This window comes from Puma concolor, chromosome E1 (genome assembly GCF_028749965.1).
Source record: "Puma concolor isolate L17-30 chromosome E1, mPumCon1.1.hap2, whole genome shotgun sequence".
In the NCBI taxonomy this organism is placed as follows: Eukaryota; Metazoa; Chordata; class Mammalia; order Carnivora; family Felidae; genus Puma; species Puma concolor.
Window position 1 is genome coordinate 58,988,455 of NC_141680.1, and position 26,898 is coordinate 59,015,352.

The 26,898-nt window shown below is 58.4% G+C and overlaps 2 protein-coding genes across 7 annotated transcripts; one reads left to right on the forward strand and one right to left on the reverse strand.

Annotated features, from left to right (window-relative positions):
* Positions 1-2,987: 2,987 nt before the first annotated feature.
* On the reverse strand, positions 2,988-12,783 carry CYGB (cytoglobin). 3 transcript variants are annotated; one of them, XM_086688136.1, is made up of 4 exons: positions 12,253-12,783; positions 7,210-7,441; positions 6,753-6,890; positions 2,988-4,324 (listed from the first exon to the last, which is right to left on the reverse strand). In XM_086688136.1, the coding sequence occupies exons 1-4, from the start codon at positions 12,393-12,395 to the stop codon at positions 4,250-4,252; spliced, it is 588 nt and encodes a 195-aa protein (XP_086544262.1). In that variant the 5' UTR covers positions 12,396-12,783; the 3' UTR covers positions 2,988-4,249. The 3 variants fall into 3 exon arrangements, with proteins under 3 accessions (XP_086544262.1, XP_086544263.1, XP_086544265.1); XM_086688137.1 differs by having other exon boundaries at positions 6,717-6,890; positions 12,253-12,779; XM_086688139.1 differs by having other exon boundaries at positions 6,727-6,890; positions 12,253-12,574.
* A 324-nt stretch (positions 12,784-13,107) lies between these two features.
* Positions 13,108-25,826, forward strand: PRCD (photoreceptor disc component). Of its 4 annotated transcripts, none has more exons than XM_086688140.1 (6): positions 13,108-13,848; positions 15,077-15,329; positions 15,446-15,621; positions 15,917-15,985; positions 18,612-18,692; positions 24,041-25,826. In XM_086688140.1, exons 3-5 carry the CDS (start codon positions 15,548-15,550, stop codon positions 18,631-18,633), a joined length of 165 nt encoding a protein of 54 aa, XP_086544266.1. In that variant the 5' UTR covers positions 13,108-13,848; positions 15,077-15,329; positions 15,446-15,547; the 3' UTR covers positions 18,634-18,692; positions 24,041-25,826. The 4 variants fall into 4 exon arrangements, with proteins under 4 accessions (XP_086544266.1, XP_086544269.1, XP_086544268.1 ...); XM_086688143.1 differs by lacking the exon at positions 24,041-25,826 and adding an exon at positions 22,901-22,925; XM_086688142.1 differs by lacking the exon at positions 24,041-25,826 and adding an exon at positions 19,092-19,508 and having other exon boundaries at positions 13,110-13,848.
* The last annotated feature ends 1,072 nt before the right edge of the window (positions 25,827-26,898 follow it).

Consider the following 26,898-nt stretch of genomic DNA (forward strand, 5'->3'; position numbering starts at 1 on the left):
TTAAAATAGGGTCATGAGGAGTATCTCTGAGGCTGTTGCAGGAGAACAGATGAGGCCCATCTATAGGCGCTCCCTCCTACCCCCAAGACTGTTGTCCTCGCTGGTCTGAAATTATTTCGGGGTTCACACATTCCCAGGCGCCCTAGTCTGCTTTTTTTTTTTTTTTATTTTTTTTTTAACGTTTTTATTTATTTTTGGGACAGAGAGAGACAGAGCATGAACGGGCGAGGGGCAGAGAGAGAGAGGGAGACACAGAATCGGAAACAGGCTCCAGGCTCTGAGCCATCAGCCCAGAGCCCGATGCGGGGCTCGAACTCACGGACCGCGAGATCGTGACCTGGCTGAAGTCGGACGCTTAACCGACTGCGCCACCCAGGCGCCCCAGTCTGCTTTTTTTTAATAGAGCATTTAACTTTTACCGCTTGGTTCAAACTATGGGAGGATATTTTCATATACAGGTGGGAGGGCTCACATTTTTCCTTTTTGCCTCAGATTATGTCCGTTAAAGCAAGGGAGGAAGGCGGGCCCACAGAGAAAGGGAAGTAGGAAGGGGAAGGTCGCTGGCCCACAGTGCTCGGCCTCTGGTGAAGGTCTCGCCCATCCGCCAGCAGGGGGCGCTGTGGGGCCGCGTGGCCAGGACGGCTTGGCGGGGAAGGAGCCGGAGCCTGGGCACCCCCGTTCCTGGTTCCTGACACCCCATCACTCACAGCCCGAGAGCGCCAGGGGGAGCTGGCCCAGTTGCTTAGCTCTTCAGCGACAAGGCTATCCCTGAGTGTAGAGCACAAAAGCCCAGACGTTGCTCCCCTACCCTGGGGACAGCCCAGCGGGGACACCTGGGCTCTGCCCAGTTGGCGGTAAGTTGGACTTGTCCCTCCCCCACCCCACTCCCCACTTCCCACCCCTGTCCAGCAGCATCTCTAGCCCAGGTCTGGGGGGAGTCGCTCACTGGCTGCGCCCCCTCTCTAGGTGGTGGGGAGCCGAGATAAACTTTCTCAAGGGCCACGTTCCAGAATGATTCCAGTTTTGCTGGGTTCGGAGGCCCCTTCACTAAGTGAAGTGAAGGAAGGGGTGTCTTTCCTCCCCCCGCCCCGCCCGCAGATTCCCCTTTTCCTCTCGCGGCCCTGCAGCCCCCAACCCTGGCTCTGGCTCAGCCTGAGCTCCTCAGGGTCCTTCAGGCCACCTCGCTGTCCTTTGTCCTGCTTCCTGAGAGTTTCCTCCTTCATTCACTGCCTTCCTCTTTCCATCTCCGCCCCTCCTCTCTCAAGACCCAACTTGGCCAGTCCGCCCTCTCGCCTCCTTCCATTTGCTGCTTCCGATGGCCTGACAGTCAGGTCACCCTGCCCCGAGCAGCTCTTACGTCCCCAGTGCCGTGGCTGGCTTCTGTCCTCTTCCTCCTGGTACCTACCTTGTTCACTTATTTTATTTTTTATTTATTCATTTTGAGAGAGAGAGAGAGAGAACATGAGCAGGGGAAGGGCAGAGAGGGAGAGAGAGGGGATCCCAAGCCGGCTCCGCACTGTCAGCGCAGAGCCCGACGTGGGGCTCGAACTCACGAACCATGAGATCATGACCTGAGCCAAAATCAAGAGTCATACGCTCAACCGACGGAGCCACCCAGGCTCCCCTCACTCCTATCTTAAGTTAGAGGTGACCACGCAGCCCAGAAAGGCGAAACAGCTTGCCCAAAGTCACACAGCATTAGGAAACAGGCTGGCCCCGGGAGTCCAGCGCTCCATCCCCGGGACACAGCCTCCCTGGGAAGGCCTTGCCCCATTGACGTCCTCTCCACCCCGCACTTACGTCTCATGCACACAGCTCACTCTTGGCCCCATGTACGGGTCTTGCTTTCTATGAGTGGAATTCATTTAGTCTCTGGATTTCTACTGAGCAGTTCTGCTGTCCCAGGCCCAAGAGATAGAAGGCATAGCCTGCATTCAAGGAGTTCATAGTCTGGGAGATAAAACTTTTCCTGTCTGTCAGCTGAATCTTCCCAGGCAGCCAGGAGTCCTCCCAAGGGGCGGAGGCGGCTTCCTGCTTCTCCTGCAGCCCACCCAGGGGTGGTGACCTCCCCACCCCTCCTTGGGGAGCTGATGCTCTGGCTGTTGCTTCCATTGTGTGTGGGGGCTGGGCAGGCCAGCCTGAGGCTGTGGGATACAGGATACAAAGCTTGGGGAGGGGTGGGTGTGGAGAGCGCAGGGAAAGGGCTAGGGGTGTCAGGTTGGTACTAACAGACTTCCTTTCTCAAACTCCGGAGGGTTGGCCTTCCGCAGGGAACTGGAGAACACTTTGCTCTCCCCGTGTGGGATGCTGGGTGCTCGGGTCTGACAAGTGGGGGCCCGATCCTTGGCTCTCTCACTGGCCCCTGAGACCAGCAGGGGCCCTTCTTCCTGAAAGTCTCTCCCCGATTCCTCCCTCACTCATTCTGTCCTCCTTAGGGAGGAGAGTTCCAGAACCAAAGATTAAAAGCCCCCTTGACGTTTGAAAACAGACACAGGGGCACCTGGGTGGCCCCGTCAGTTGAGCATCCGACTGACTTCGGCTCAGGTCATGACACCGCGGCTCGTGGGTCTGAGCCCCGCGTCGGGCTCCGTGCTGACAGCTCGGAGCCTGGAGCCTGCTTCGGATTCCGTCTCCCTGTCTCTCTGCCCCTCCCCCGCTCACACTCTGTCTCTCAAAAATAGACAAACGTTACAAAAAAATGCAAACAAGCACAAACACCCTTGCTGGCTCCCCCACCACCCCCGCCCCCGACACAAGCCCCAAAGCCCAGCTTCCAGTCTCCAGCTCTGTGCTCCTGATGAAACAGGTCGGGGCGTCCACTCCCGTGGTGAGCCCCAACTCAGAGGAGCCCCGGCCAGCCTAGGCTGAGGTACAGGAGAGCGGGCCCTTGGGTGGCTCCCAAGAAAAGCCCTGAGCCCTGAACTGAGGAGGGGAGGCAGAGGCCAGGGACAGCTGGCAGGACAAGACAGAATGAGCAGCAGACGCGGGAAGAGCGAGTCTGTTTAATGACACGGCTGGGACTGGTTACAAACATCAGAAACTACAAAAGGGCAGGCAGTTGACGCACGGCTGCAGGAGGAGGGACGGGAGGGGACACAGGCACAGCAGCCACACAGCAGCCAGACACCCTTGAGGACGGTACACGACCAAGGGACACACATGGGGGGGGGGTCCCCCGCATCTCTGACCCAGATGGGTGGGCAGGACCAACTGTCAGTCAGCAGCCAGGGTGGGGGGAGGTGGGGAGGGAAGGCCCGAGGCCCGAGGCCCGCAGAGCCCCGGGATGGGGACATCTGGCCTGTCACCTCTGCAGTAGCATAGAGCCCCTGCTTCTGCTGGGACCCTAAGCAGCAAAGGCAGGTGGGGCTGGCATTCGAGGCTTCTTTACCACGGCCCCTCCCCCAGGGCAGGCATCCTGTCCCACACGCTGGCCCCTCTGCTGGCCCTTGCCCATATGGGCTGGAGCAAGTCAGGGAGCCACATCCTTTGGGGGGGGTGGGCAGGGGGAAGCCAAATCTTTTTAACCTAGAAATGGAAAGCAGGAATGTGGGGAGCTGGTCAGAGAATGAGCTGGACTTGGCTGGCAAAGCTGGGTCACCCCAACCCTGCCCACCCAGGCCCTCGGGTCACCCCAACCGTGCCCACAGGCCTAGATTCTCTCCGACACGGGACCCCCATCTCTGCCACAACACTCTGTCCTCTGCCCAGAAGCATGACAAGGACCCCTCCCTGCCCCGCACGCAGATGGGCAGAACCCAAGCTTCCCAAGTGCCTCTGGGCCCCTGGGCCCCGCAGATACACAGTATAGATATGTATGTATATATATATATATATATATTTTATATATAGATCGTATATAGAATATATCTGTATATATGGTAGATGTGTGTGCGTGATGCTCTAGATAGGTGACACGGGACCTGCATGCTGGCCGGGCAGACAGAAACGGGGCTGGTTTATTCCCGGAGAGACTCGGACCTGCCCCGGACTCCTGCCAGCTGCTCAGCTGGGTCTCTGACAGAGAGTAGAAAAGCTAAGAAGGGTGGGCCCAACTCTTCGAGGAGGAAGGGTACCCCATCCCCACAGGCCACTGAGCTGGGGTCAGCATCCAGGCAGCCAGCGCCACCTCCTGGCGGCTCCGGTGGGGACCGTGGCCACAGCAGAGGCTGCCTCTTTCTGGGAAGACGAGTCAGGGATTCCTCCAGCTTCCTTGGCACCCAAGGAGGGTCTTCAGAACTCGGCCTTCGGCTCAGGGTGCTGCCTGGGAGGGGGGAGAAGAGAGGGGGGGTCCTATGGCCCCGAAGAGGGCAGCGTGGCCGGAGGGCTGTGGATGAGACAGCAGATGAAGTGAGAGGTTATGGGGGGAGGGGCATGGATTGGGACCAGGGGACACCGGGAGGGGGGCAGCGGGGAGGGATCAGGGGATGGCAAGGCAGGACAGTATCTTCCAAGAGACCCATCACACTGCAGCTTGGAGGCAACCCACTAGACCCCAGTTCTGCTAGGAACCTGCTGTGTGGCCTCAGACAAGTCAGGTCCCGCCCCCCGGCCCCCAGGTCTTTCGAGATCTCCACCATGCGAATCGCATCTGAAGTAACATCAACTGTGTGAACGTGTTTCACACGCTGCAAAGAACCCTTCCAACATCAGCTCTTTTTCTATGAATTCTGAGACCCGTGCCTTCACTCTGGTTGACCCGGCTGGGTACCCTTCCTGCCACACAAAGGCATTCTCTGCCCGTAAAGCCCCTGTGCTGGCCCACCACCACTTCCCTGATGAGAGAAACTGGATGGAAACCCTGCCAAGACCCTGCTGTGTAACTGCCTCCCACTGTCTCAACCCATTTGAACCTTAGCAGTAGGTTGGGTGTGTAGGCCCCGGGCCCAGGGAGACATGCCTTCTTGGGGCCCACGCCCCCGCCCTCAGGAGACCCAGGTGGGGGGGGGGGAGAGTGTGCAAAGGGACGAGGGGACAATCCCCTTCAATGTCTGGCGGGGGTGGGGGTGGGGAGTGACCTAAATTCGAGATGCCCAAGTCTAGATGGGGGCGGGGCCCCTGTGGCCCTTCGCGGCTCACTCTTCGAGGAGCAGAAATGGGCAGACTGAGATTCTGCTGGTTTCTTCGTGTTTGGGGTTTGGCGAGATGGAAGTCCCAGGGGTCCAGCTGGGGCAAGAGAGGGGAGGGGACAGGGCTTCGTGTCGGGAAACGCTGTCCATGTGTTTCTGATTCACTGGGGCGTGCACTGGCCAGCTCTCTCTCCTTCTCCCCCTCCAGTCCCTCTAGGCCCCTGTAAAAAAAAGCCCTTTTCTCTAGAAGCAGGAAGTCTTGTCTCCTGGCTGTAAACAAACTCATCTCCGGCAGCAGCGAAGAAGCCAGGCTGGGGAGAGGCGTGGGAGGGCAACCCCCTTCCCCCCAACTGACCCTCCCTGGCCCCTCTGTCTGCTTCCGGCAGCTCTCTAGGCTCTGCCAGCACCCCCTCTGGCAGGTAGAGGTCTCTTGCCTGCTTCCCGTCCACCCTGGGGATCTGGGGCAGATCCCCAGGGCCCAGCTGTGCACATCTGGAGTTGCTGCCTGGCTGTAGCCAGAAGTTCCCGAGCTCCCCGAGCTCCCCTCCCTCCCCGGGTGGTGCCGATGTGGGGGGAAGGGAGCAGGAGCACGCTGGGGCCAGTGTGGTCAGCGGCAGGAAAGTCAAGGAGGCCTGGCCTCCCAAGGTTGCCCTCCAGGGACCTCCCCCAGAGCTGGGCCGGGAGGCCTGCGAGCAGGAGGTCTAGGAGGTTCCGTGGGCCAGCTTGGAGCCTGGGGAGGAGACGCGCCTTTTCTATGGGAAACTGCTGGGAATGTTTCTCTACAACGCGTGTCCTGAGCTGCTGGCTGACCCCTGCTTCCCATTCCCGCCCACGCTCCTCTCCCTCTTCCCTACTCGAGCTCTGCCTCCTCCGCCCCTCCGTGGAGCTCCCAGAGCCGCCTTGCCCCTTGGGGGCCCAGGCAGGCCGGAGTGTTCCCAGCCACCATGTCTAGGAGCCAGCCCTCCCCTCGTCCTCTGACTCGGCTGGAGTCACTGAGGCTGGCCACCCTCCTCGAGCCCATCCCCAGAACTGGGAACCCGGCCTCCAGGGCCAGCCTAGAAGTAAACATGCCCCCCACCCCCCGCCCCATGGTGTGCGTGGTGGTGATACCCACGCAGGCCCCTTGTGGGCCTGGGCACGTGCACGTGTGTGCACACGTCCTTGTGATTCTCTGGCTCCAGCCCTGTTGAGGCAGAGGCAGCGGGGAGCACTGGTCAGCCTTAGATGAAAAACAGCCCCCACGTGGTTGGTACCTAGGGAGGAAGTTGCAGGAGCTGGCCTGGGCTGCCTCTGGGCTCGATGAGCCAGCCTTCCTGCTAGGAACCTCTAGCTGCTGCTAGACCCTCCCTCTCTGCCTTGGGCCGCATTGGTGTTGGGCCCTGTGGGTGCTCTCTGGTTCTAGGCAGCGGGATGGCTCTCCTGGAGGAGGACTTGTCCGAGGCTCACTGCTCTGAGTAGCCTCGAGCAGGCGCCCTGGGCTCAAGCCGGCCCGTGCCTTTCCCATCGTGCCTGTTCTTAAGGGTGCCAGACCCCAGACCCAGCCTCCCGGAAGGGTTCCCGCCCCAGCAGTCAGCTCCAGTGCCCCAGGAGAGATGGGAGGTCAGGGGGCAGGGGAGGACACAGCAGGGAGGCTGCCCGGCCCACCCTCACCCCTCCTCACGTGGTGGCGTTGGGGACCTGCTGTACCCAGCCCACTTCCTTGTAGGCAGCAGTCACATGGCTGTAGATGAGGCCACGCAGCTTGGCCCAGGCTCTCTGCGTCTCTGGTGGGAAGTCATTGGCAAATTCCTCGGCGATCACTTCCAGAATTACCCCGGAGAGGATCTGGGGGCAGAGGGAGGAGCGGGAAGTAGATGCCTGGGCGTCTTGCTCCCCGAAGCTTCCCAGGGCCCGCAGCACCCCTTCTACCCAGCGTCTGGCCGAGGGCGTTACTCCCGACACAGCAGCCTGGCAGCTTTGGGGACCAGACACCTTCGAGACCCAGCCCCGGCTGCCCTCCAATCCTGCTGCCCCTCGCTGTCACAGCCACCCCAGGGGAAGAAGCTGGGCTGCCCAGTGGTCACCTCTGCTGCCCTCTCCCCGAGCGTTCCCAGAGCAAAGCAAGGTGGGTGGTTAGAGTGGCCGCACCCACCCAGCCACATACCTTGAAGTACACGGGCTCCACCTTATGCTTGAGGGCGTGGGCTTTGCCCACAAGGGCGAGCACAGAGGATACCTTCTCGGGGTCATGTAGGTTCTCCACGACAGTGTTGAGGGCCCCCATGACCCGGCAGGCGTGTTTCCGCAGCTGGGGGCTCCGCTCCATTTCCAGGGGCTCGGTCATGTGCTTGAACTGGCTGAAGTACTGCTTGGCGGACGGGAAGTTCACGAAGAACCTGGCAGGAGGTGGGTGATCGCTGAAGGAGGGGCAGCCCGGCCCCGCCCCGAGGTGGCCAGGATACAGGGGGTGCGGGGTAGGAGAGGCAGGACCAGTCATTGTTTCGCCACCACGGGTGCTGTCTCTCGGACACAGGCCCTCCGTCTGGCCGAGCAGGCTTACATGCAGCCCCCCACCCAGGTCCTGGCCACTTCTGTCGGCCAGACTTGCACAGACCGTCGGCTCTGTCTCTCAGGCCTCTGCCTTCCTTGCTCTGGCCTCCTTTCTAGACCCTACGCGCCCTTCGACGCCTGCTCCAGTCACAGCAGAGACACTAGGAGCTCTAGTTCTGGGATCTCGGGCCAGTGCGACCCCGGGGCAGGTGACTTCACTTTTCTGGGTCTCAGTTTCCCCATCCGTGCCATGGGCATCGTTGTTCGTAGCTTGTTATGAGGCTGCACGGAGAGACCGCGTGGGGAGCCCTCAGCACAGTAAATGCCAGCCTTTATCACGATAAAGGTAGGGCTTTCTCTGTGAACAAAGTACAGCCCAAGTGACTTAGCTCAGGTCACCCGGTCAACGGAGAGAAGCAATGAGACCCAGTCCTCCCGCCAGCTCCGTCTGTTCCCTCTTCACTACCTGCTTCCCTCCTCGGCCTGCAGAACATATTGATTGGGTGATTTAATTAAAGCTATTGACTCACCTTACCCACCTCGTGCGGTTCTGTAATCACTTCACAACTCTCCGACAAGCCTGCGCACATCTTGGGGGCAGACCCCAGGTCTTCCTAGCTCTCTCCTCCCCTCCCCGGCTTATCTGAAATTGTCTAATACACTTCATTAGGTCAAACATCACTTTCATTAGGTCACTCTCCTGCTCAAAAACATTCACCGGCTCCCCATTGTCTACTGGCCAGAGTCAACGTCCTTAATCCGGGATTCCAGTCCTTTAATTTGGGATTAAACCGTCCCAACTCCAGCCATCTTCCTGCAGCCCACGTACTGTGGGTAAAACATTCCTTGAGCGTGCCAGCCTTTCTGTCCACACAGTGGAATGTCTTCCTTATTCTTCCTCTGGTCAGACTTGCCTTCCCAGAGTGCCCAGGCTGTGCCCGGGGACTACTGCTTTCCCCTCAAGGCCATTAGGGGTTCCCTGACACCTTTTATGGACTCTTTCCTTTCTGCCTGTTGGATTGGGTCCCACAACCCAACGGCAGAGCCTGGCTCTCACACACCCTCTGACCCATCACCTCAGGGCCCAGGGCCCTGTGGCCTTCAGGATGATACTGGAGAGCTGGCTGAGGTGGGAAGTCACACCCAGGCTCCATCTGAACTTCCCACAATGGGATGGAATGTCTTGGGCCTGTTTTGTCAGGTTGTTTCACACCCCTGGGGTATCTCCCCCCCTTTGCGATCAGAGAAAGCCGATAATTTGCCAAATCAGCCCTTTGGCCAAAGAGCCCAGAACAGATGCAGAGAGTAAGGCATCTGGCCCAGGCCATCCCTCCCAGCGACAAAGCAGGGGGGGGGGGGAGTGACGGGGACACAGTCCATGTGGAGACCCAGGGTGACCTTGGGCAAACTACTTCACAACCTCCTGTCCGCAAACGCGCGCGAGAGGAGATCCTCTGGCTCGATACTTCACAGATATTCTGGTGGGGGCCAAATGAGGCAATGAGGCTGAAAATACACTGGATTTTTCTGGAGAGGCCCTGTAATGAAGGACAAATGTAAACAGCCCAATCTGGACTTAAATGAGTATCTTAGACTTCGGGCGTTTCACATCGCAATAAAAATAATGATCGCTGTTCGCCCAGAGCGCGTGTAACAATATGCAAAGCGTCCCAGCCTGTTATTTCATTTAATTGCCTCGACCAAGCAGGCATTGTATCCATTTCACTGAGGAGGAAATAGCAGGGAATACTCACTGAGCACTTACTAGATTGTCTCATTAATCCTGCAAAACGCTCCTGAGGTAGCCACTGCCTTTATCGCCACATTCTGTTTTAGGAATCCGTGCCCAAGATTGCCCAGCAAAGTGGGTAGCAGGGCCAGGAAAGAACCCAGACGGTCCCTGCCTCGACGGCTTCCCCATCCTGCCTTCGGGGAGGCGGCTGTGCCAGGGAGATGGTGGCCTGGAACCCAATGGGTCTCCTGCCTCAACACCCAGGGCCAGGTTGTGGCCCCTGAGAAGTGACAGTCCCAGGGAGCGGCTGCGCTGGACCAGGGGAGTCTAGGGGTCGTGTGCTCTGTTCCTTCATCCGGGCTTCTCTCCCCGGCCCCTCCACCCTTCCACGTGTACTCTCGACCCTCCCAGTCAGCCTTGGGGAGTTTCTCAGCTCCCAGAGGCATCTGGGTTTCCAGTAGAGCCTGAAATAGGCTTGTCTGAGTGCGAGGGGGAAGGCGGCAGAGTTACAACCGGGAGGGGAGCCTTTCTAGAGCTGGGAGGGGAGACTTTCTAGAGCTTGGGCGGTCGCACTGCAGGTGCGGGGTCTGGCTCAGACTCCAAGACTGCTTCTCTCCACGGCCACCGCCACTCCACTGCTTCGTGGCTGCTCGCTCCTGGGGCAGGGGGAGGGGGGAGGGCGTGGGGGTGCGGCTGGCCTTAGCCCAGTGGGGAGGGAGGACCTGAGAGTGATGGGTCAGACCAGTTTCTCAGGCTCTCACTGGGGCCTGTCCCTGTGGATGTGAGTAAAGTTGGGGAGGGGGGCGTGACAAACTGGGGAGGGGCCTTTGGGACACCTGAGAAGCTTATCCCTTATAGCCCCTTTAACCCAGCCCTCCCCCAACTGGCAGGTCATGGGGCAGAGAGCAGGAAGAGACCCAGGAGAGGGAGGCTGGTGTGGCTTGGAGGAGGGAGGCTGGCAGGGAGGAGCTGGGCTCCAGTCAGCACAGAGGTGGGGTCAGGTGCAGTGTGGCCTGGGCTGACCAGCAGGCGAGACCTAACTGCTATCTCGGGCCTTCTCAGATTAATTGTGGGCCTCTCACTGAGCACTGAGTACATCGGTAAATGCCCCCCTCCCCCAGCCCAAACCCAGCCTCCCTAAGAGTCGGGAATGGGGAACTGCAGGGGCACAGAGAGAAAGGAAATCTTGCCAAGACATCAGCCTCTCCAGAAACAGCCCTGGCCTTAGTGGTCAGTTCCCTCTTCTGCACCCCACCCCCCCATTCCTGGGGAAGTTGGGCGGTACCCCAGGAGCTGGATCTTGGACACGTCCCCTCCACGTCCTCCCTGGCAAAGGGCAAGGTATCTGGACAGAAAATCTCCAGGGTCCCGTGGACTCCACCTCCTTTCTTCCGGGTGACCCATGTGCTCACCGGGTGCATCCTGAGGCCTGGTGGGCTGGCGTGTGCCAGCATACATGGCTAAGAGCCACCCTCCAGGGATGCAGTCTGGTGCATCTGTGACTCCATGACCCACAGTGTGCTCGTGTGGGTGCTCCCACGTGCAGGTCGGCGCCTCAGAATGTCTGAGGGCTTCGGGATCTGAAACCCCCTCTTGGTCTCCCCGCCATCCGCCCTGTGTTTCTGGGCCTCGGAGCTGCCCACATCCCCATATCCCTTCCTCTAGAATCCTCCCCCAAAGAAGAGGCCACTCAAGAGTGCTTCTTGTTCTTTTTTCTCCAAAATCTGTTTCCAAGTTGGATTCAGGGCATATCAATATGGAGTTGGGCAGGTCCCAGGCCTGGGGGAGGCAGAAGGGAGAGAGCGTCGGGGAGGCACAGGAGCCAAAGCCGGGCCAGGACTGGGAGACAGGCATGCATTTCAACTCTCCTTTTCACAAGCAAGGGTTCACCCTAGCTCCAAATAGTAAGACTGCCCTACTCTGCTGGAGATCCGGCAGCTTCCCTCTGCTGCTGACAGGGGGTTGAGGGTGAGTTGCGGGTCCCGGTCCCCCCCCCCCCCCCCCCCCCCCCGCCCCGGGGACCAGCGCGTGTGGGAAGAGAGCATCAATCTGCAGCTATAGTCAGTCACTAGCTTGTGGGGGTTGGGGACATTAACTATAGAGGAACGGTATGTGTCTACGGGGCCTGTAGATGTGTAAATAAGTGTCACTTCAGGGGCATGTGGTACCTGGATAACCTCTGAGCCCGAGACACATGGCCTTTCCTCCCCAAGTGGTGGTTTCAGGGTGGAGCCTTGACTCCTGAAGCTTCTTCCTTTCCCTCCACCAAGCTCAGCAGGGACTGTACCCTAGGGACTGCTTGCTTCTCCACTCACCTGTGCCTCACCTGGGAGCTCGCTGCCCTCCCAGCCCCTAGGGGCAGGAAGGGGCCGGCTGGGAAAACTGGACCCCCCTGTGACCTACTCCTTCTGACCTCTATTCTCTGGCCCTTGGCTCTGTCCTTCCAAGAGGTTTTGAACACAGAAAGGGGCTGCGCTGGAGAGAGGGGTCTGCTCCTCTTTGCCCGCCTTCTAGGCTGAGCCTCAGTGTTCCTGCCTCTAAAATGGGGAGCTCCCGACGAAGGGTGGGTGAAACGTGTGCCTGTGACAGCTGGGTTGGGTGGCTGGGGTCGCTGGTGAGGAAGGCACGGCCAGGAGTTCTGAGGCCCCGGGAGAGGAGGGGGACAGAGGCGTCCTCCTTCTGTGTCTGCCTCTTAGTTCCTAGCCCCTCGCCCAGAGCCAGGACGGGCTCAGCCAGGGCTTCGCCCACCCCGGGGAAGCCCCACGCTGCCTACACCCGGGCAGGCCCGGCCCCAATTTCAGCCGGAGAGGTGGCGCCGGAGGAGCTCAGGAGCTCGGACCCGCGGCCGAACCCGCCCCTGCCTGGAGCCGCTGCCGCCCGCCCTCCCCCGGACTCGGGCTCGGCCGGGGCCGGAGTGACACCTACCTCACCAGGATGGCCACCCCCACGTCCTCGCAGTTGGCATAGAGCCGGGCCCACGTAGCCTGCACCGCCTTCCTCTCCGCCTCGGACAGCTCCTCGCTCCGCTCCCTGCGCTCAATCTCCATCTCGCCCGGCACTTTCTCCATGAGCAGCTCCAAGCCCAGCCCGGCTTCGCTCAGCGGCGGCGGGGCGCGGGGCGCCGGGCGCGGGGAGCCGGGGCCGGCTGCGTGCGCGGCGGGCGGGCTGGCGAGCGAGGGGTAGAGCGCGCCGGAGGGAGGGAGCGTGTCTGTCTGTGCGCGCCGGGTGTGTGTGTGTGTGTGTGTGTGTGTGTGTGTGTGTGTGTGCAGGGTATATGTGCGGGGGGCGGGGGACCGCGAGCGGGGGGCGGGGATGTGGTCTGCTGGAAAAATGTTAAAAAAAATAAAGCCGCTCCAAACCCCCAACCCCGCGTCGGTGAGCCAATTCCGGCAAGGTGAAGGCTGGGCGGGGTGGGGGCGACGCGGCTGGCGCCCGCCGGGCCACCGCGGACCTTGACCGCCGGGCGGGGCTGGGGCGTAGGTGTGGTGGGAGCGCTGGGGGGCCTCGGGGGGGAGGGGGCGGTCACGCGGCGCCGGGCTGCGCGGGCCGCACAGGAGTGCGCCCCAGGCTGGTGCGGGAGGCGGGTCGACGGGGGTTGGCGGGTGGGTGGGCACGGTGTCCCCGCTCACGCTGCGGGCGGTGTCGGGCCGTGTGCGTGTGTGCACCCTTCACGCGGCGGGGAACTGACTCAAAGTCAAACACTCCCAGGCATTTGCGGCGTGGTCGCCCGCCCTCCCGCCCGAGGGGGCGGACGCAGCCCCTCCGGCGGCGCCGGGATCCCAGCTGAGCCCACGCTCACTCCCGGCCTCCCCCGAGCCAGCCGCTGGGGGCGTGGGCGCCACCCCCAGAGCTGCGGACCCCCGGGCCTGGAGGGTTTAGGACTGGGGTCGCCTCCCTGCTCCAATCCCTTATTGGAATCCACCGCCGCGGGGATGGGGGCCGGCTGTCCAACTTCAGCGCCAGAGGCCTGCGGGCCCCCTTTCCTTCCGGCCAGCACCCCCTCCCCCTCGGTACGTGCACAAGGCGTCCAAGGCGTCGGAAAAAAGTCCCTGGGTGGCTTATTAATGACACGGGCAGGCAAAACAAAAACAAAAAACAAAAAACCACACGCCCTGCCCAGAATTCCGACCCTGGTGGAGGAAAGTCCGAAGAAGAGGCAGCCGGCAGGGCAAAGAGGTCCTGGGAGAAAGGTGTCAAGAAATCTTGGGGAGGCCCAGGCCGCTGGAGACATCTCAGCTACCGAGGCTCCGATTAGGAAGGGGTTCTGGGAGTGGAGGGGACAAATTCTTGTCCTGCCGGCCCTGCTCTGAGAGGTGTGAGCGCCACTGGACCAGAGGTGGGGGCTGGGCCTCAGATAGCCAAAGGGTCCCCACCCTGCAGGCAACTGTTGGACCTGGGACAGCCGGATCCCCCCTCTGACTCCCAGACCAAGCCTGATGCCTCGTTCCCCTAACGCCTGGAGACTCTGCCCTTCTCAAGACTTTGTGTCCCAGTGCAAGTATCAGAAGACCTTGGCTTTGGGTAATGTATCTTAATGGAGTAATGTAATGGGGCAATGTATCCCCTAGGCTTTGGGTAATGTATCTTAAAAATCATGGGGCACCGGGGTGGCTCAGTCGGTTGAGCGGCCGACTTCAGCTCAGGTCGTGATCTCTCATTCCATGGGTTCGAGCCCCGCGTTGGGCTCTGTGCTGACAGCTCGGAGCCTGGAGCCTGCTTCAGATTCTGTGTCTCCCTGTTTTTCTGCCCCTCCCTCACTTGCACTCTGTCTCTTAAAAATAAATAAGCATTTAAAAATGTTAAAAAAAAATCTTGGGGGCACCTGGGTGGCTGACTTTGGCTCAGGTCACGATCTCGCTGTTCGTGAGTTCCAGCCCCATGTCGGGCTCTGTGCTGACAGCTCAGGGCCTGGAGCCTGCTTCAGATTCTGTGTCTCTCTCTCTCTCTCTCTGCCCCTTCCCAGCTCTCTCACTGTCTGTCTGTTTCTCTTTCTCTCAAAAATAAACATTAAAAACTAAAAAAAAAAAAAAAAAAAAATCACGTTTGGAAGTAGAGAGCCCACGTGCAGCCCCAGCTTGGGCCCTCCCTGGAGCTCAGGGTTGAGGTCCCTCCCTGGCATCCTGGGCGGGAGACCCCCTGATATTGCCTCCATCTCAGTTGAGGGAAGGAAGATCTAGTGCCTTCTTCTGGAGGACTTGGTGAGGGATGGAGGAGAGGGGGTGTTCAGAGCATGTCTGCTCCACATGCTGCCTGGGCCAAGACTGAGCACACCGCACTGGGCCACCTCACTGAGCCCCTCTGATCGGACACCCAGAGCAGTGCCATGCCCTTCCAAGTGGCAGCCCAAGAGTTTCCACTGGGACGTGGAAAGGAAGGAGGAGAAATCATCTTTCTGTTTGGTTTTATCTCATCCTTTACAAGTTTTATCTGTGTTTACGGGGCAGGAGTGTGTTTGCACGGAACTATGGTATATAATTTTTAACTGGATGTGACTACCTATCTCGGGAGTGCCCACTTGAACTCGGTCTTTACGGAAGAGGGTATGTCATCAGTGACATCTGGAGAGGATTGTCCAGAGGGGACAACCGAGTCACGTAGCCGGCCCTTCTTTACTCTCTGGCCTCCCTTGTCTTCCTGGCTTCATCATCTAACATTCTCCTCCCTTCCTTCCCTCCTGAAGCCTCCACGTGACATCATGGTTCCACTGCCCATCAACTTCCGGTTGCTGGAATATGCTTTGTGCTTTCAGGTCTGCAGCGCTGGCAGTCTTCCCTCTGGGGGCCCAACCTTCCTTGAGCACCTGCAAATTCAGATGCCCCCGGCTCCTCTTTGAAGCTTTCCCTGCCGCTTACAACCCCCTGCAGATGCCTTCATTCACCCAAGTCACTCTATTGTGGTCATTTACCTCACCTGCCGGTTCATGTGTCTAGACAAGAAGCCGCTTGAGGGCCAGACCCAGGCCCTAGTCACATCTACATCCCATCCACATCCCCAACAGACAGGTGAATTTACGCTGCCACGGTCGGGGACAGCCTGGGCCCAGCGAGGTTAATCAGTCTGCACAAGGTCGGGTCTGCTGACCCCACTAATCAGCTTGAGCCTCCTAATCCATCACCAGCAGGAACCTCGGGACAGACCCAGCAGTGCTTGTGGGAGCCGGCGGGGCCGTTTCGGCCTTCTTCTGCAGACCCCGTCTGGGAGGGGATGGGGCGGCTGAGCCATGTGTACCACCCTCTTCCTGCTCAGCACCTTGGCCATGCTCTGGCGCCGCCGATTCGCCAACCGGGTCCAACCGTGAGAGACCGACTGGGCCATGGGCTCGGGTGGTGGTGGGGAGAATCCACTGGCTGGGGCGAGAGCCCAGCCAAAGTCGGGCAGAGGCTGCCTGGACCTCCAGGGAGGCTGGGAGAGGGGTTTGCCGGGAGTCCCTGAGGGGCTTCCCCTCAGAGCAGGGGGGAGTTTGCGGCCCTTCAGAGACTCTGGCCGAAGCCCCCAGTGCCACAGCCCAGCGTGGCTGGGTCCCGCGGGAGAGGGGGTCTGGGTCTGGGCACTGCCCACAGCCCTTCCCGCCTGTTTCTCCCACCCACAGAGAGCCCAGCGGACTCGATGGGGCGGTCGTGGGCAGCAACGTGGACACAGACCTCCAGTCCTCAGGCAGGTAAGGCAGCAGAGAACGTGGGGTGGAGGAGGGAGGGTGCGTCTAAAGAAGCTACCGCTCTCCCTGCCCCTGTCCGAGCCTGGGGAGGACCACGAGTGTGTGCGCGCACGCTGTATGCTGGCCCCTAGCCCCAGCCACCCTGTTCCCCGTGTGCCTGGTGGGCAGACTCAACGTCTGTTTTCTCCAGTTGGCCTTGGGAGCCCCCAGCCTCTCCTCTGGACCACAGCTGCTCTGCCTGTTTGTCCGAGTGTGGGCTGGTCCCCAGGGTCCCTTCTAGTGGCAGGCAGGCGCAGGGGGACTGGAGACAGGGATGGGGCAGAGGCAGCCCTGCGTTGCTTTGCTCGCTTTCCCTTCCCCCTCTCCTGCTGCCCCCGCTCAGCCTCAGCGACTCCTCTGCCTGAACCTCTAGCGGGATTCGCTGTCCGGTCCCCAATAGAAGGCGCAGGAAGAGCATGACATCATCGGCATTGAGTGCCATTGGCTGGGCAGCCCCTGCGGGCAGGACGCTGTCTCCAGTGGCCAGAAAGTTAACTCTTCCCTGGGCTGAAACCATGTGGCCTTTACAAGGGGTGAAGTTTTGGGAACTTCTGGGTTTTTCCTTCCCTGGGTGACCATTGTCCTTTGATGACAGGGGCTCCTACGCCCATCAAAAAATAAAAAAACAAAAAAACAAACCAACAGCGCTGAAAAAGCAACAAATCTTTATTAAGAACGTACCGTTTTGCATGTTCTTTTGTGCCTGGGGACCTCCGGCTAGTGTGGGAGTCCTGTGTGAAGTGACATTCTTTCCTGCAAAAGGTCGACTAGCCGCCTCTCACCCCTAGTGAAACAAAGATCATGATGCGCTTGGGCTCCAGGGCCCTTGGCAGGAAGGAGTCTCCCCACAGGGCTCAGGTGGCTGTGCCGGTCAGCATGCCTGCCTGCTGATGCGCCCCCGTGTCTCTTTCCGGGTGTGGGACCTGCCTGCAGCACCCCTTAGACACACAGGGACTGGCGAGCCATGAGAACATGAGTCTCTCTCCATGCGTGGCCCCTAATTCCTCCTTGGTGCTGGGACTCCCCCAGGCTCTGAATGTCAGCAGGCCCACTGGGAAAGCTCTGGGCACGTGCCGGAAGCCGGCATTCCTGTGATGCCCTTCCTTGACATCTAGGCTAGCTGAGACGGTCACGATAGTGCCCAAGTACTCGTACTGGTGAAACGGGAGGACGGCTGCAAAATGACGGACACCGGGCCTCACACAGAGGAGGCTCTCACGTGACTGGTCCTCCCTGTTGAGTTTGGGTCTGCAGGTGCACAGAGTTCAAGTCCTGACTCCACTCTTGCTGGCTGAGAGACTCCGGGAAAGTTACGTGATCTTTTTATTGGCGTATAAACTGGGATTAGTAAGAGAATGGTGTGAAGGGGTTTGTGAGGTTGAAATTAAGATAATCGTAAAGCACTTGGCACGGCTGCTTTTTTTTTTTTTTTTTTAATTTTTTTTTTTTTAACGTTTATTTATTTTTGAGACAGAGAGAGACAGAGCATGAACGGGGGAGGGGCAGAGAGAGAGGGAGACACAGAATCGGAAGCAGGCTCCAGGCTCTGAGCCATCAGCCCAGAGCCTGACGCGGGGCTCGAACTCACGGACCGCGAGATCGCGACCTGGCTGAAGTCGGACACCCAACCGACTGCGCCACCCAGGCGCCCCGGCACGGCTGCTTAATAAATGCTGGCTGTTCTCTTGTTACGTGACACTTGATTGGTGCTTTTTTTCTTCCCCAGAGGTCTCTCATGTAGTAACTCGCTTGGAAATTTCAACAGTCCCAGAGGGTTGGCAAGACAAGTCTTGTCTTGTCTTTTCTTTTCTTTTCTTTTCTTTTCTTTTCTTTTCTTTTCTTTTCCTCTTTTCTTTCTTTCATTAATTTATTAATTTATTTTGAGAGAGAGAGCACACACAAGCCGGGGAGGGGCAGAAAGAGAGAGAGAGAGAGAGAGAGAGAGAGAGAGAGAATCCCAAGCAGGTCAGGTCCGTGCTGTCAGCGCAGAGCTCGAAGCGGGACCTGAACCACGAATCGTGAGAACATGACCTGAGCCAAAATCAAGAGTTGGGTACTTAACCTACTGAGCCACCCAGGTGTCCCAAGACAGGTGTTTCTATCTCTCCGTTGATGTGGAGGAAACTGAGGGACGTGGCGTGTAAATTGCTCGCTCAAGGTCATCCATCTGATTTGGGGCTGATGCGGATTGACAGGTCCCTGAATTCAGGCAGGTCTATGTCCCTTGCAGCAAATGGGCCTGGACCCCCTGTCAGGAGAACAGAGCCGAATCTGGACCATCTGGCCTGGCCTGGCCCAGTCTGGTCTGGCTGGAAGGGAGTAGCTGCCTGTTAACTCCTCAGGACTCAGTTCGTTGGAAAAATCGGCCCAACATCTAACCCCTCCTGCTTATAGTGGCTGCTCTGAAGGTCTGGCCTGGGCGGCACATGGGTTGAAATTTCTGCTCTCCAATTCCAGCTGCTTTCCTGGCCACTCCTACCCCCTGGGTAGTGGGGTGAATCGCTAGGCATGGGCTGGGAGGAAGAGGAAGTCCAGAAACACGGGAAGGCCATCCCCTTCAATCTTCTGACTACTGTGCTTTTCTGTTTAGGGAGAAAGAGCCTCTGAAGTAAGTCCTCATCTCTTCAGGCAGAGCTCGGCCCCGGGGACTGCGATCAGCTGGCAGAGGCAGGTAGGGCAGGGCTGTGAGCCCTGGAGGGTAGAAGGCTGGGCTGGGGACAAGGAGGGAAGATTCTGCAAGGCCTGGCCGTGTGGGAGCAGAGCAGGCACCTTCGGCTCTGTGGTCATCGATGGAGGTTGAGAATAAGGGGGGTGGGCTCCCATCCACTCCTACCTTGAGCCCGTTGTGGTCCAGGCCACGGGGCAAGGGTTAGTTTTCAGGGAATGACGTGTGGTCCTGACAGCATTTTCTAGGCTTGGGGATGAGGTGGTGGTCATGCAGGGGGCCTGAGGGTAGTGCCAGAGGACTTGTAAGGGAGAGGTGGTGTTGTGGAATATCCATTCTGCATCGACACAAGCTCTTGCCTTGGCATGGGAGGCAGTGCTCATCTGGCCTGGTCTTCTGTTTCAGTTCAAGTCCTGGTTTGCCCCCTTCCCCACAAAGGGTGCTTTGGAAGCAGCAGCAGCAGCAGCAAGAAGAAAAATGGGAAAAAGCAGCAATGGAGAATGTAGACCCCTCCCTTTCTGCCCCTGGACCTGCCTGTCCTCTCTTCACCCCAGGCCCTGGTCGTGGGGTTCCCGAGGCAAGGCCTGGCTGGGGCAGGCAGGAGGGGCAGAGATGTTTATTGCTCTGAGATGGGCTCCCTTCCTCTGAGGTCCAGAGAGGGACTTGGTGGGGTCTGCTGGATCAACTCTGGGGCAACCCCAGCAGCCCAGGCTCGGGGAGGCATAGGTCGGGAATGAGGAGCCCCAGAACCGCGGGGTTGCTGATGGCTCATGTTCACTATGGAAGGGTTTCTCACTCACAAATTAAAAAAAAAAAATTTTTTTTAACGTTTATTTATTTTTGAGAGGGAGAGAGAGAGACGGAGTATGAGCGGGGGAGGGGCAAAGAGAGAAGGAGACACAGAATCCAAAGCAGGCTCCAGGCTGTCAGCACAGAGCCCGACGCGGGGCTTGAACCCGTGAACCACGAGGTCATGACCCGAGCTGAAGTCGGCCGCTTAACCACTGAGCCACCCAGGTGCCCCACGTTCACAAATTTAATCCTTGCAATGACCCGAGGAGACCGGGCATGTTATTATCCACATTTTGGCAACGAGGAAACACAGGTGAATGAATTTGTCCAGGGTCATCTAGCCAGGTGGGGGGGACACCCAACTGGGGGACACCCCCCTCCCACAGCCTCAGATGGAGGCTTTAAGCCCACGCTCTTACCCCCCCAGGGCCCAGGCAGCCACTCTGGGAGAGAAGGGGTTCTCGGGCAGCCCCCCTGAAGCTTGTGGTCCCAGGTCATGTGATCTCAGTTTGCCGCGGGGGCGCTCACTTCCCTGTGGCACTTGCCTCTCCCCGGTCCCTAGAGCTCACCCCCTGTCACTCGCTGCTGCTCGGCTGAGATTATCAGGAAGAAATGCCAGTTGGATCTGTGACATGTCTGCCTGCAGCTGCGAGCAGGCATCCCTCAGCTTGTCCCCCGAGTGTGGGTTTCTATGCGCGTGTGTGCACGCGTGCGCGTGTTCCAAAGGGCCAGTGGCAAGTGGGAAGGGGGGAGAGCGTGACCCTTGTTTGTGTCAGTCTGCTGCCTGCTCAGTGCCTGTGGCCTCCTTTGCCCCTAGCTGCTCTTCCCATTTCTCTCTTCGCAGTCCTGCCCGATCCGGAGCAGAGATAAAAGCAAATTTCCGCTTCTGCTCCCTGAGATCCAGGCGCAGACCCCGCAGGCAACTGCTCCCGACTGTCTGGAAGCCATTCATCTTCCAAAGCCCCCCCCCCCACCCCTGCGCCCGCCCACGCGTGCCTCCTCCCCCCCATCCAGCCCCCACTGCCCACCAGGGAAGTCTCAGCCTGGCCGGGCCCCTGGCCCTGCCTTGTGGAGGCAGCAGCTGGGGAATTCTCTAGACAGCCGTCCCTCTGCGGCCCTGACTCCACCTCTGAGGGAAGGAGAGGGGAGATGATGCAGACAGAGGGGACCCACGCTGAAACCAGGGGGGAGGGGCCGCTGGTAAGGCGGGGGAACCTGGCAGTGGAAGCCTCTAGAAGTAGGGCAGGGCGGAGTCAGGGGAAGGGTCACACCAGGGAAAGGAGCTCTGTGCTGGAACGAGACAGAGCCCCACCGCCCACCTGACACGGGCCCGGGAGTTCGTGACCACCTGTCTCAGCTCCCGTCAGCCTGTCTTTCTTCTGCGAGGCCTCACCTTCCCCGGTGACAGGACTGTCAGGCTGAGGGCCACGGTGGCGGTGGCGGGGGCGGGGGGGGGGGCACTGCTCCGGGGACCCAGCCTGCGCTCCCCGATCCTACCTTTGAGCTCGTCCTGTGCTCTGCTCGCTCGCCACGTTCCTGTCACTGCAGCCTCGCCTCTGCTCCCTGCCACTTCCAAATTGCCCTGTCTCCTTCCACTGGTCTGAGGAATTGTCAGGCCAAGGTCACCCTGGCCGGACAGGGGCTGGCTCGAGGCCCAGACACACATCCACGAAGCGACACCCCTTCGCAGCACTCTTCTAGGAACCTGCTCAGGGGATGGGGGCCCCTGCAGGCTTCTGTCCCAGGAGAGGGGAGGGAAAGCCAGGGGAAGGGGTGCTGGGGGTGGGGAATGTGTTCTCGCCCGGCCTCGGCGGCTGCCGGGGGACCCTGGCAGCTGGGGCGCTGTGTGGGCTGGGTGGGGGGGGGTGCTGTCCCGTACGGAGCAGGCTGGCTCTGGTGGGAGCAGATTGTGTTTACACCTTCCCCACACACCCAGCCCACGCTCGCCTCTTATTCCCGGGGCCTCTCCCACCCCTGGGCGCTGTGCACAACCAGCACATTTGCGTTCCTGCTGCAGGAAGTTGCCACCCTCAGCCGAGAGCGTCTCTACAGAAGGCTGCCCGGGCCTGAGGCGCTCCTTCCTCAGCCCACTATCTCCCTCCCGCTGCAGGGGTGGACCCGAGATGTCCCCAAAAGGCCGAGTCCTTCTCCCCACCCCGTTTCCTTGGAAAGAGCTGCTGCTTGGGAATGGGGACAGGGAAGCACGTGGGGGGGGGGGCTCGGTAGACTGACCATAATAGGAAGGAGGGGATTAAGGGCGACCGGAGAGACAGAGCTGAGGCACCCCTGGTCCAGGGCGCTGGCCACCATGAAATAACAATGCGGGATCTAAGAGCAGGGAGTCTGGAGTCAGAGAGCTGGGTTTGAATCTCGCCTCCCCCCATCACTTCCCGCCTCTGTGGCCTTGGGTGGGTTCTTGAACAGCCCCGCCTGGGGTTTCTCACACGAGGAAGGTAACAGGGAAGCTATTGTTGTAAGGGTTAAATTAGATAACGCAGAGAGCGTGCTTACCACACACAGTCGGCGTTCAATGTATCTGAGCCGGGGTGACAGCGTTTGTGACCTGTCGCCTACTGAACAGGCAAGGTCGCAACCACAGTAGGTTCCGAATAGCTAGTCCTTCGCCGCCTTCCTCACTCCGTGGCCCTTCCTGCCCGTCTCTCTGCAATCACAGCAGTGGGGCGATGGGTAATTCTGAAAAAGTCAGAGGAGGGGTGCCTGAGTGGCTGAGTCGGTTGAGCGGCCAACTTTGACTCAGGTCATGATCTCACGGTCCGGTCCGTGGGTTCGAGCCCCGCATCGGGCTCTGTGCGGACAGCTCGGAGCCTGGAGCTGCCTCGGATTCTGTGTGTCCCTCTCTCTCTGCCCCTCCCCCACTCATGCTCTGTCTGTCTCTCTCTCTCAAAAACACATAAACATTAAAATATACATATATTTGAAAAAGAGCACAGCACAGGGGCACCTGGTAAGACCCAGCTCCCAGCACCCAGTCAGGCCATACGAGGGAGCATCACTGTTGTCTCTGGGGGCCTAGAACCCCGTCCCAGCCTCCAGTGGGAGTCCTGGCCTGGATACCTCCCCTCCAACTGGTTCCACTTTCCGAATGCATCTCTGTTCCCAGAGAAGACACGAGGTGATTGCCCTGATGCTTCTCTGTCCTCTGTCTGTATGCTAATCTCTCTGCTGGTTGGAGCCTGAGTGACAGGGAAAAGACTGCTCTGAGCTGCAGGGTGGCCGAGGGCAGCAGCTGGGAGCAGGAAGGTGCTGCTGTCTGCTGCTTCTGTGGCTGAGATTCAGGGTTGTTGCCAGTCTCTCCCGGAGACTGGAACATGACCAGAGAGCTAACGAGGTGGGGGGGGGGGGGCGGGGGGGGGAGCAAGGGAAGCAGACATAGCAGCTGCCGCTGTCCTGTGTCACCTTAGGGCGCGGATGTGACCACGGGGAGTACCTCGCCCATCCCAAACGTGCGGTTGTGCGGATGCGGGCAGGGTGGTCCTGGGCCAGGGCGCCCAAGGGGCCCTGGCCCAAGACTAGGTGGGCGTGGCTCCCGATCTGAGGCAGGCACCAGGCGCGAGAGCAGGGTCCTGGCGGTTCCCAGGGACCCTCTATAGGACGTCACTGTTAGGAAGAAGCCCAAGGCCTTGGGACAGTGGGAAGTAATGCTTCTTTGCGAGCCCGAAAAGAAGGAAAATGGCCAAGGTTTACGGTAATATGATAATGATACTAATAATATTATTAATAACGTTAATGTGTCTCAAACACTTATTATGTGCTAGGCAGTGGGCCAGGTGCTTTATTTATATGCATTGTCTCATTGATGAGGCAGGAACCGTTGTTATCATTCACCCAATAAGGAAAGCGAAGTTCACAGAGCTTGCTCAAGGTCACTCACAGCTAGTAGTGAAGCCAGGACGCCTGCCCGGGCGATGTGATGCCAAAGCCCGTGAAGGTGTTGGGGGGCGGAGGACTGAGTCTGGGCTTGAGGACAACCAGGGCACCAGGAATAGCTGCGGCCCCACCCCAGGGATGCCATTGCAGGTGGATGGGAGGGGGGGATGGGATTACCAGGGCTACTCCTGATGCATCATTCTAGGCTGAACCAGGCTCTGCCCCACCCCACCCCACCCCCACCCAAAGGCTAGATCCTGGGGGAATCTGTCACCCCCTGCAGGGAGGAAGCCATGGCGGCTCACAGGGATGACAGACATTGAGGTCATCACTCAAGCTCTGTTGTTGCCTTCAACCCCTGGGGGTGGGGCGGGGGCAGAGCCCTGGGGGTGGGAGAGGAAGGTGGCAGCGGCCCAGCCCCAGCCGGAGAGGGAGGAGGCTGAGAAGGAAGGCCTTGTTTATTTTTACAGGGGGAGGGTGCGGGGCTTCGGGGAGGAGGCGTCGTGGAGTGGGACCCCCGGGGACTTAAGCTGGAAACAAGTCCTTGTACCTAAGGACTGCAGACCCTCTCTGTGCGGTATATGCCCCCTAGTGGGGCTTAAGATTAGAGAGTGGCTGAGAAAATGAAAACAAAAAAGATTTACTGACCGACTATGACCTCTGAACCTGGATAGGAATGGCCAGGCGTGTGTCTGTGTGAGCGCATGTGCACGCCCACACGCGTTTATTGCCACATGCAGAAGCCGGCTGAACGATGCATTAAAAGAAATTATTTAACGTGTTCCTTGGCCATCTATTTAACAAGCCCGTACCGGGAGCCTGCAACATTACACACCTTGTGGTAGGTGCCAGCGATGAAGGGGGACAGTGCCCGACCTGCCAGTGAGGACGACAGAAAGATCCTGGCCGAGGGAGCCCAGTCGCGCCCGCTCAGCCACTGCCCGGTCACATGACCTTTCCTTCTCCGGACCTCAGTCTCCCCATTTACTAGGCATGTGTTGAGTCGAACCCAAGTGGGCTGGTGCCAGGGTGGAAAGGACTCATGACCACCCTCAGAGAAAGAACCGTCTGGTAAAATGAAGGCGATGGACCACTTGACCTCTGGGGGCCCTCCAGACTGTCCCGGTCAAAAGAGACTATAATGGACTGTCTTTGGAGATGCTGGCAGTGATCCGCCCACTCGGCAAATGTTTATGGAGCGCCTGTGTGCCAGGCACTGTGGATGCAGAAATGAAGAATTCCTGCCACAGACAATCAGGAAATTGGGCCAAGCAGAAGAAACAGACGCTTGACAACAGGCAGCACACAGGCTGGTGACCCCAGGACTGTCTCGGCATCTGCCTGTTCGCTGCCTGTGGCAGGGGGAGGGGAAACCAAGCGGACCGCAGTGGTCTTGTCTGGGTGAGGAGACGAGATCGAGCTCAAGAGAGCGTGGCGTTCCTAAGGATATGCACACGTCGGTGGGATCCCCAAACAGACACGGGGAAGGTGATCCGATGGAGGAAAAAAAAAAGCCCTCTGGAGAGAATACAGAAAGCACTAACCGTCACAGAAACACGGAAAGATTGGACTTGATCGAATTCTTGGAAAGACACTACTTGCCAAGCAAAAATCTGAGAAAGGACCTGTATCCAAAATATACAAAGAAGTTTTACAATTCGATAAGAAGACAGCCCAGTGGAAGGGGGAGGGTTTTAATAGACACTTCACAAGAAGGTATACATACGGCCAATAAACGCATAAAAAAAGATACACAGTAGTGTGAGTCATCAAGGAAATTAAACGCAAATTAAAAAACATGCAAATGAAAACCACATTGAGATACTAGTGCACGCTCACATGAATGCGTAAGAAGACAGACCATAACAGGCGTTGGTGAAGGTACGGAGCAGCTGTTACCCTGGAAGACACTGCTGAGAAACCACTTTGGCTGTTTCCTAGCAAGTTATCCAAGAGGAATGAAAACACACAGGGCCACACCAAGGTTTGTACAGAGGTGTTCACAGCAGTGTTATTAATAACGGCTCCAAAGTGGAAACAACCCAAATATCCATCAACAGGTGAATGAATAAACGAGGGCTGTACGGAATTCTGGTCAGCGATAAAAAGGCAACGAAACCACTCTGTGGGCCACAACCCGGGGCACCGCGAGGAGCCAGGCACAAAAGAACACCCTCCTGTATGAATCCGTTTATAGGAGATTCTAGAACAGGCAGAACTAATCTGCAGCGACAGAAAGCAGATCAGTGGTTGCCTGGGGCCAGGGCTGGATCTGGAGACTGTGAAATAAAACCAGAGGTGCTCTTCAGGGCGATGACAGGGTTCTAAATCGTCACCGGGGTGGCGGTTATGCGGGTGTATCACTTACTGGACTATCGAATCGTACATTTTAAATGGATGCGTTTGATTGTATGTAAATTACACCTCAATAAAGATGACTTAAAGAGTTAAAAAAAAAAAAAAATCAATGAAGACCTGATCCTTGTCTGGCTCACAGGCTGGTGGAAACAAATAATCACGAGACAGTGAGCATCATAAGAAGTATGCTCAAATAACAAGAGTTCTTTCTTTTTCAAGTTTATTTTTATTTATTTTGAGAGAGAGCGCGCACGTGAGCAAGCAGGGGAGGGGCAGAGAGGGAGAGAGAATCCCAAGCAGGCTCGAAGCCATCACTACAGAACGCGATGCGGGGCTCGATCTCACGAACCATCAAAAATTGGACGCTTAACCGACTGAGCCACCCAGGCGCCCCAAGTTCTGTTTATTTAAAGTGCTCCCTTGTGCCAGGCCCGTGGAAGCGTTTTGCATGTACTGTTTTAAAATTCCAGATAAGAAAAGAGGCTGAGAGGCACCTGGGGGGGCTCAGTTGGTGAAGCGTACGACTTCGGCTCAGGTCATGATCTCACGGATCATGAGTTAGAGCCCCGCGTCGGGCTCTGTGCTGACAGCTCAGAGCCTGGAGCCTGCTTCGGATTCTGTGTTTCCCTCTCTTTCTGCCCCTCCCCTGCTCGCACTCTGTCTCTCTCACTCTCGCAAAAATAAACATTAAAAGGGGCGCCTGGGTGGCTCAGTCGGTTGAGCGTCTGACTTCAGCTCAGGTCACGATCTCGCGGTCCGTGAGTTTGAGCCCCGTGTCAGGCTCTGGGCTGATCGCTTAGAGCCTGGAGCCTGCTTCCGATTCTGTCTCTCTCTCTCTCTCTCTCTCTCTCTCTGCCCCTCCCCCGTTTATGCTCTGTCTCTCTCTGTCTCAAAAATAAATAAACATTAAAAAAATTTAAAAAAATAAAAAAATAAACATTAAAAAATAAAAATGAAAAAAAAAATAATAAAAAGAAAAGAGGCTGAGACAGAGGGGGAGGTCATTTGCCCAGGGATACTCAGTTAGAAGCAGCAGGGCTGGGGCTCGACTCCAAGCCTGTCTGGGTGCAGAGCATGTGCTAAACCAGCCTGCGACAGAACACCGAGGAAAGAGCTCGGGACCGTTGCAGCTTCTCAGGTGAGACTTTGTGGAGGGGGTATTGACATAGGAGTT

Bases quoted from the DNA above. Each gene is read 5' to 3' on its own strand.
- CYGB (XM_086688136.1), bottom strand. From the start codon at position 12,395: ATGGAGAAAGTGCCGGGCGAGATGGAGATTGAGCGCAGGGAGCGGAGC. The intron at 7,442-12,252 runs GTAGGTGTCACT...ACCTCCTGCCAG, and splicing joins GGGGTGGCCATCCTGGTGAG to GTTCTTCGTGAACTTCCCGT. The intron at 4,325-6,752 runs GTACAGCAGGTC...TCTCATCCACAG, and splicing joins CCTACAAGGAAGTGGGCTGG to CCCTCCGGCCACGCTGCCCT.
- PRCD (XM_086688140.1), top strand. From the start codon at position 15,548: ATGTGTACCACCCTCTTCCTGCTCAGCACCTTGGCCATGCTCTGGCGC. The intron at 15,622-15,916 runs GTGAGAGACCGA...TCCCACCCACAG, and splicing joins TTCGCCAACCGGGTCCAACC to AGAGCCCAGCGGACTCGATG. The intron at 15,986-18,611 runs GTAAGGCAGCAG...TTTTCTGTTTAG, and splicing joins GACCTCCAGTCCTCAGGCAG to GGAGAAAGAGCCTCTGAAGT.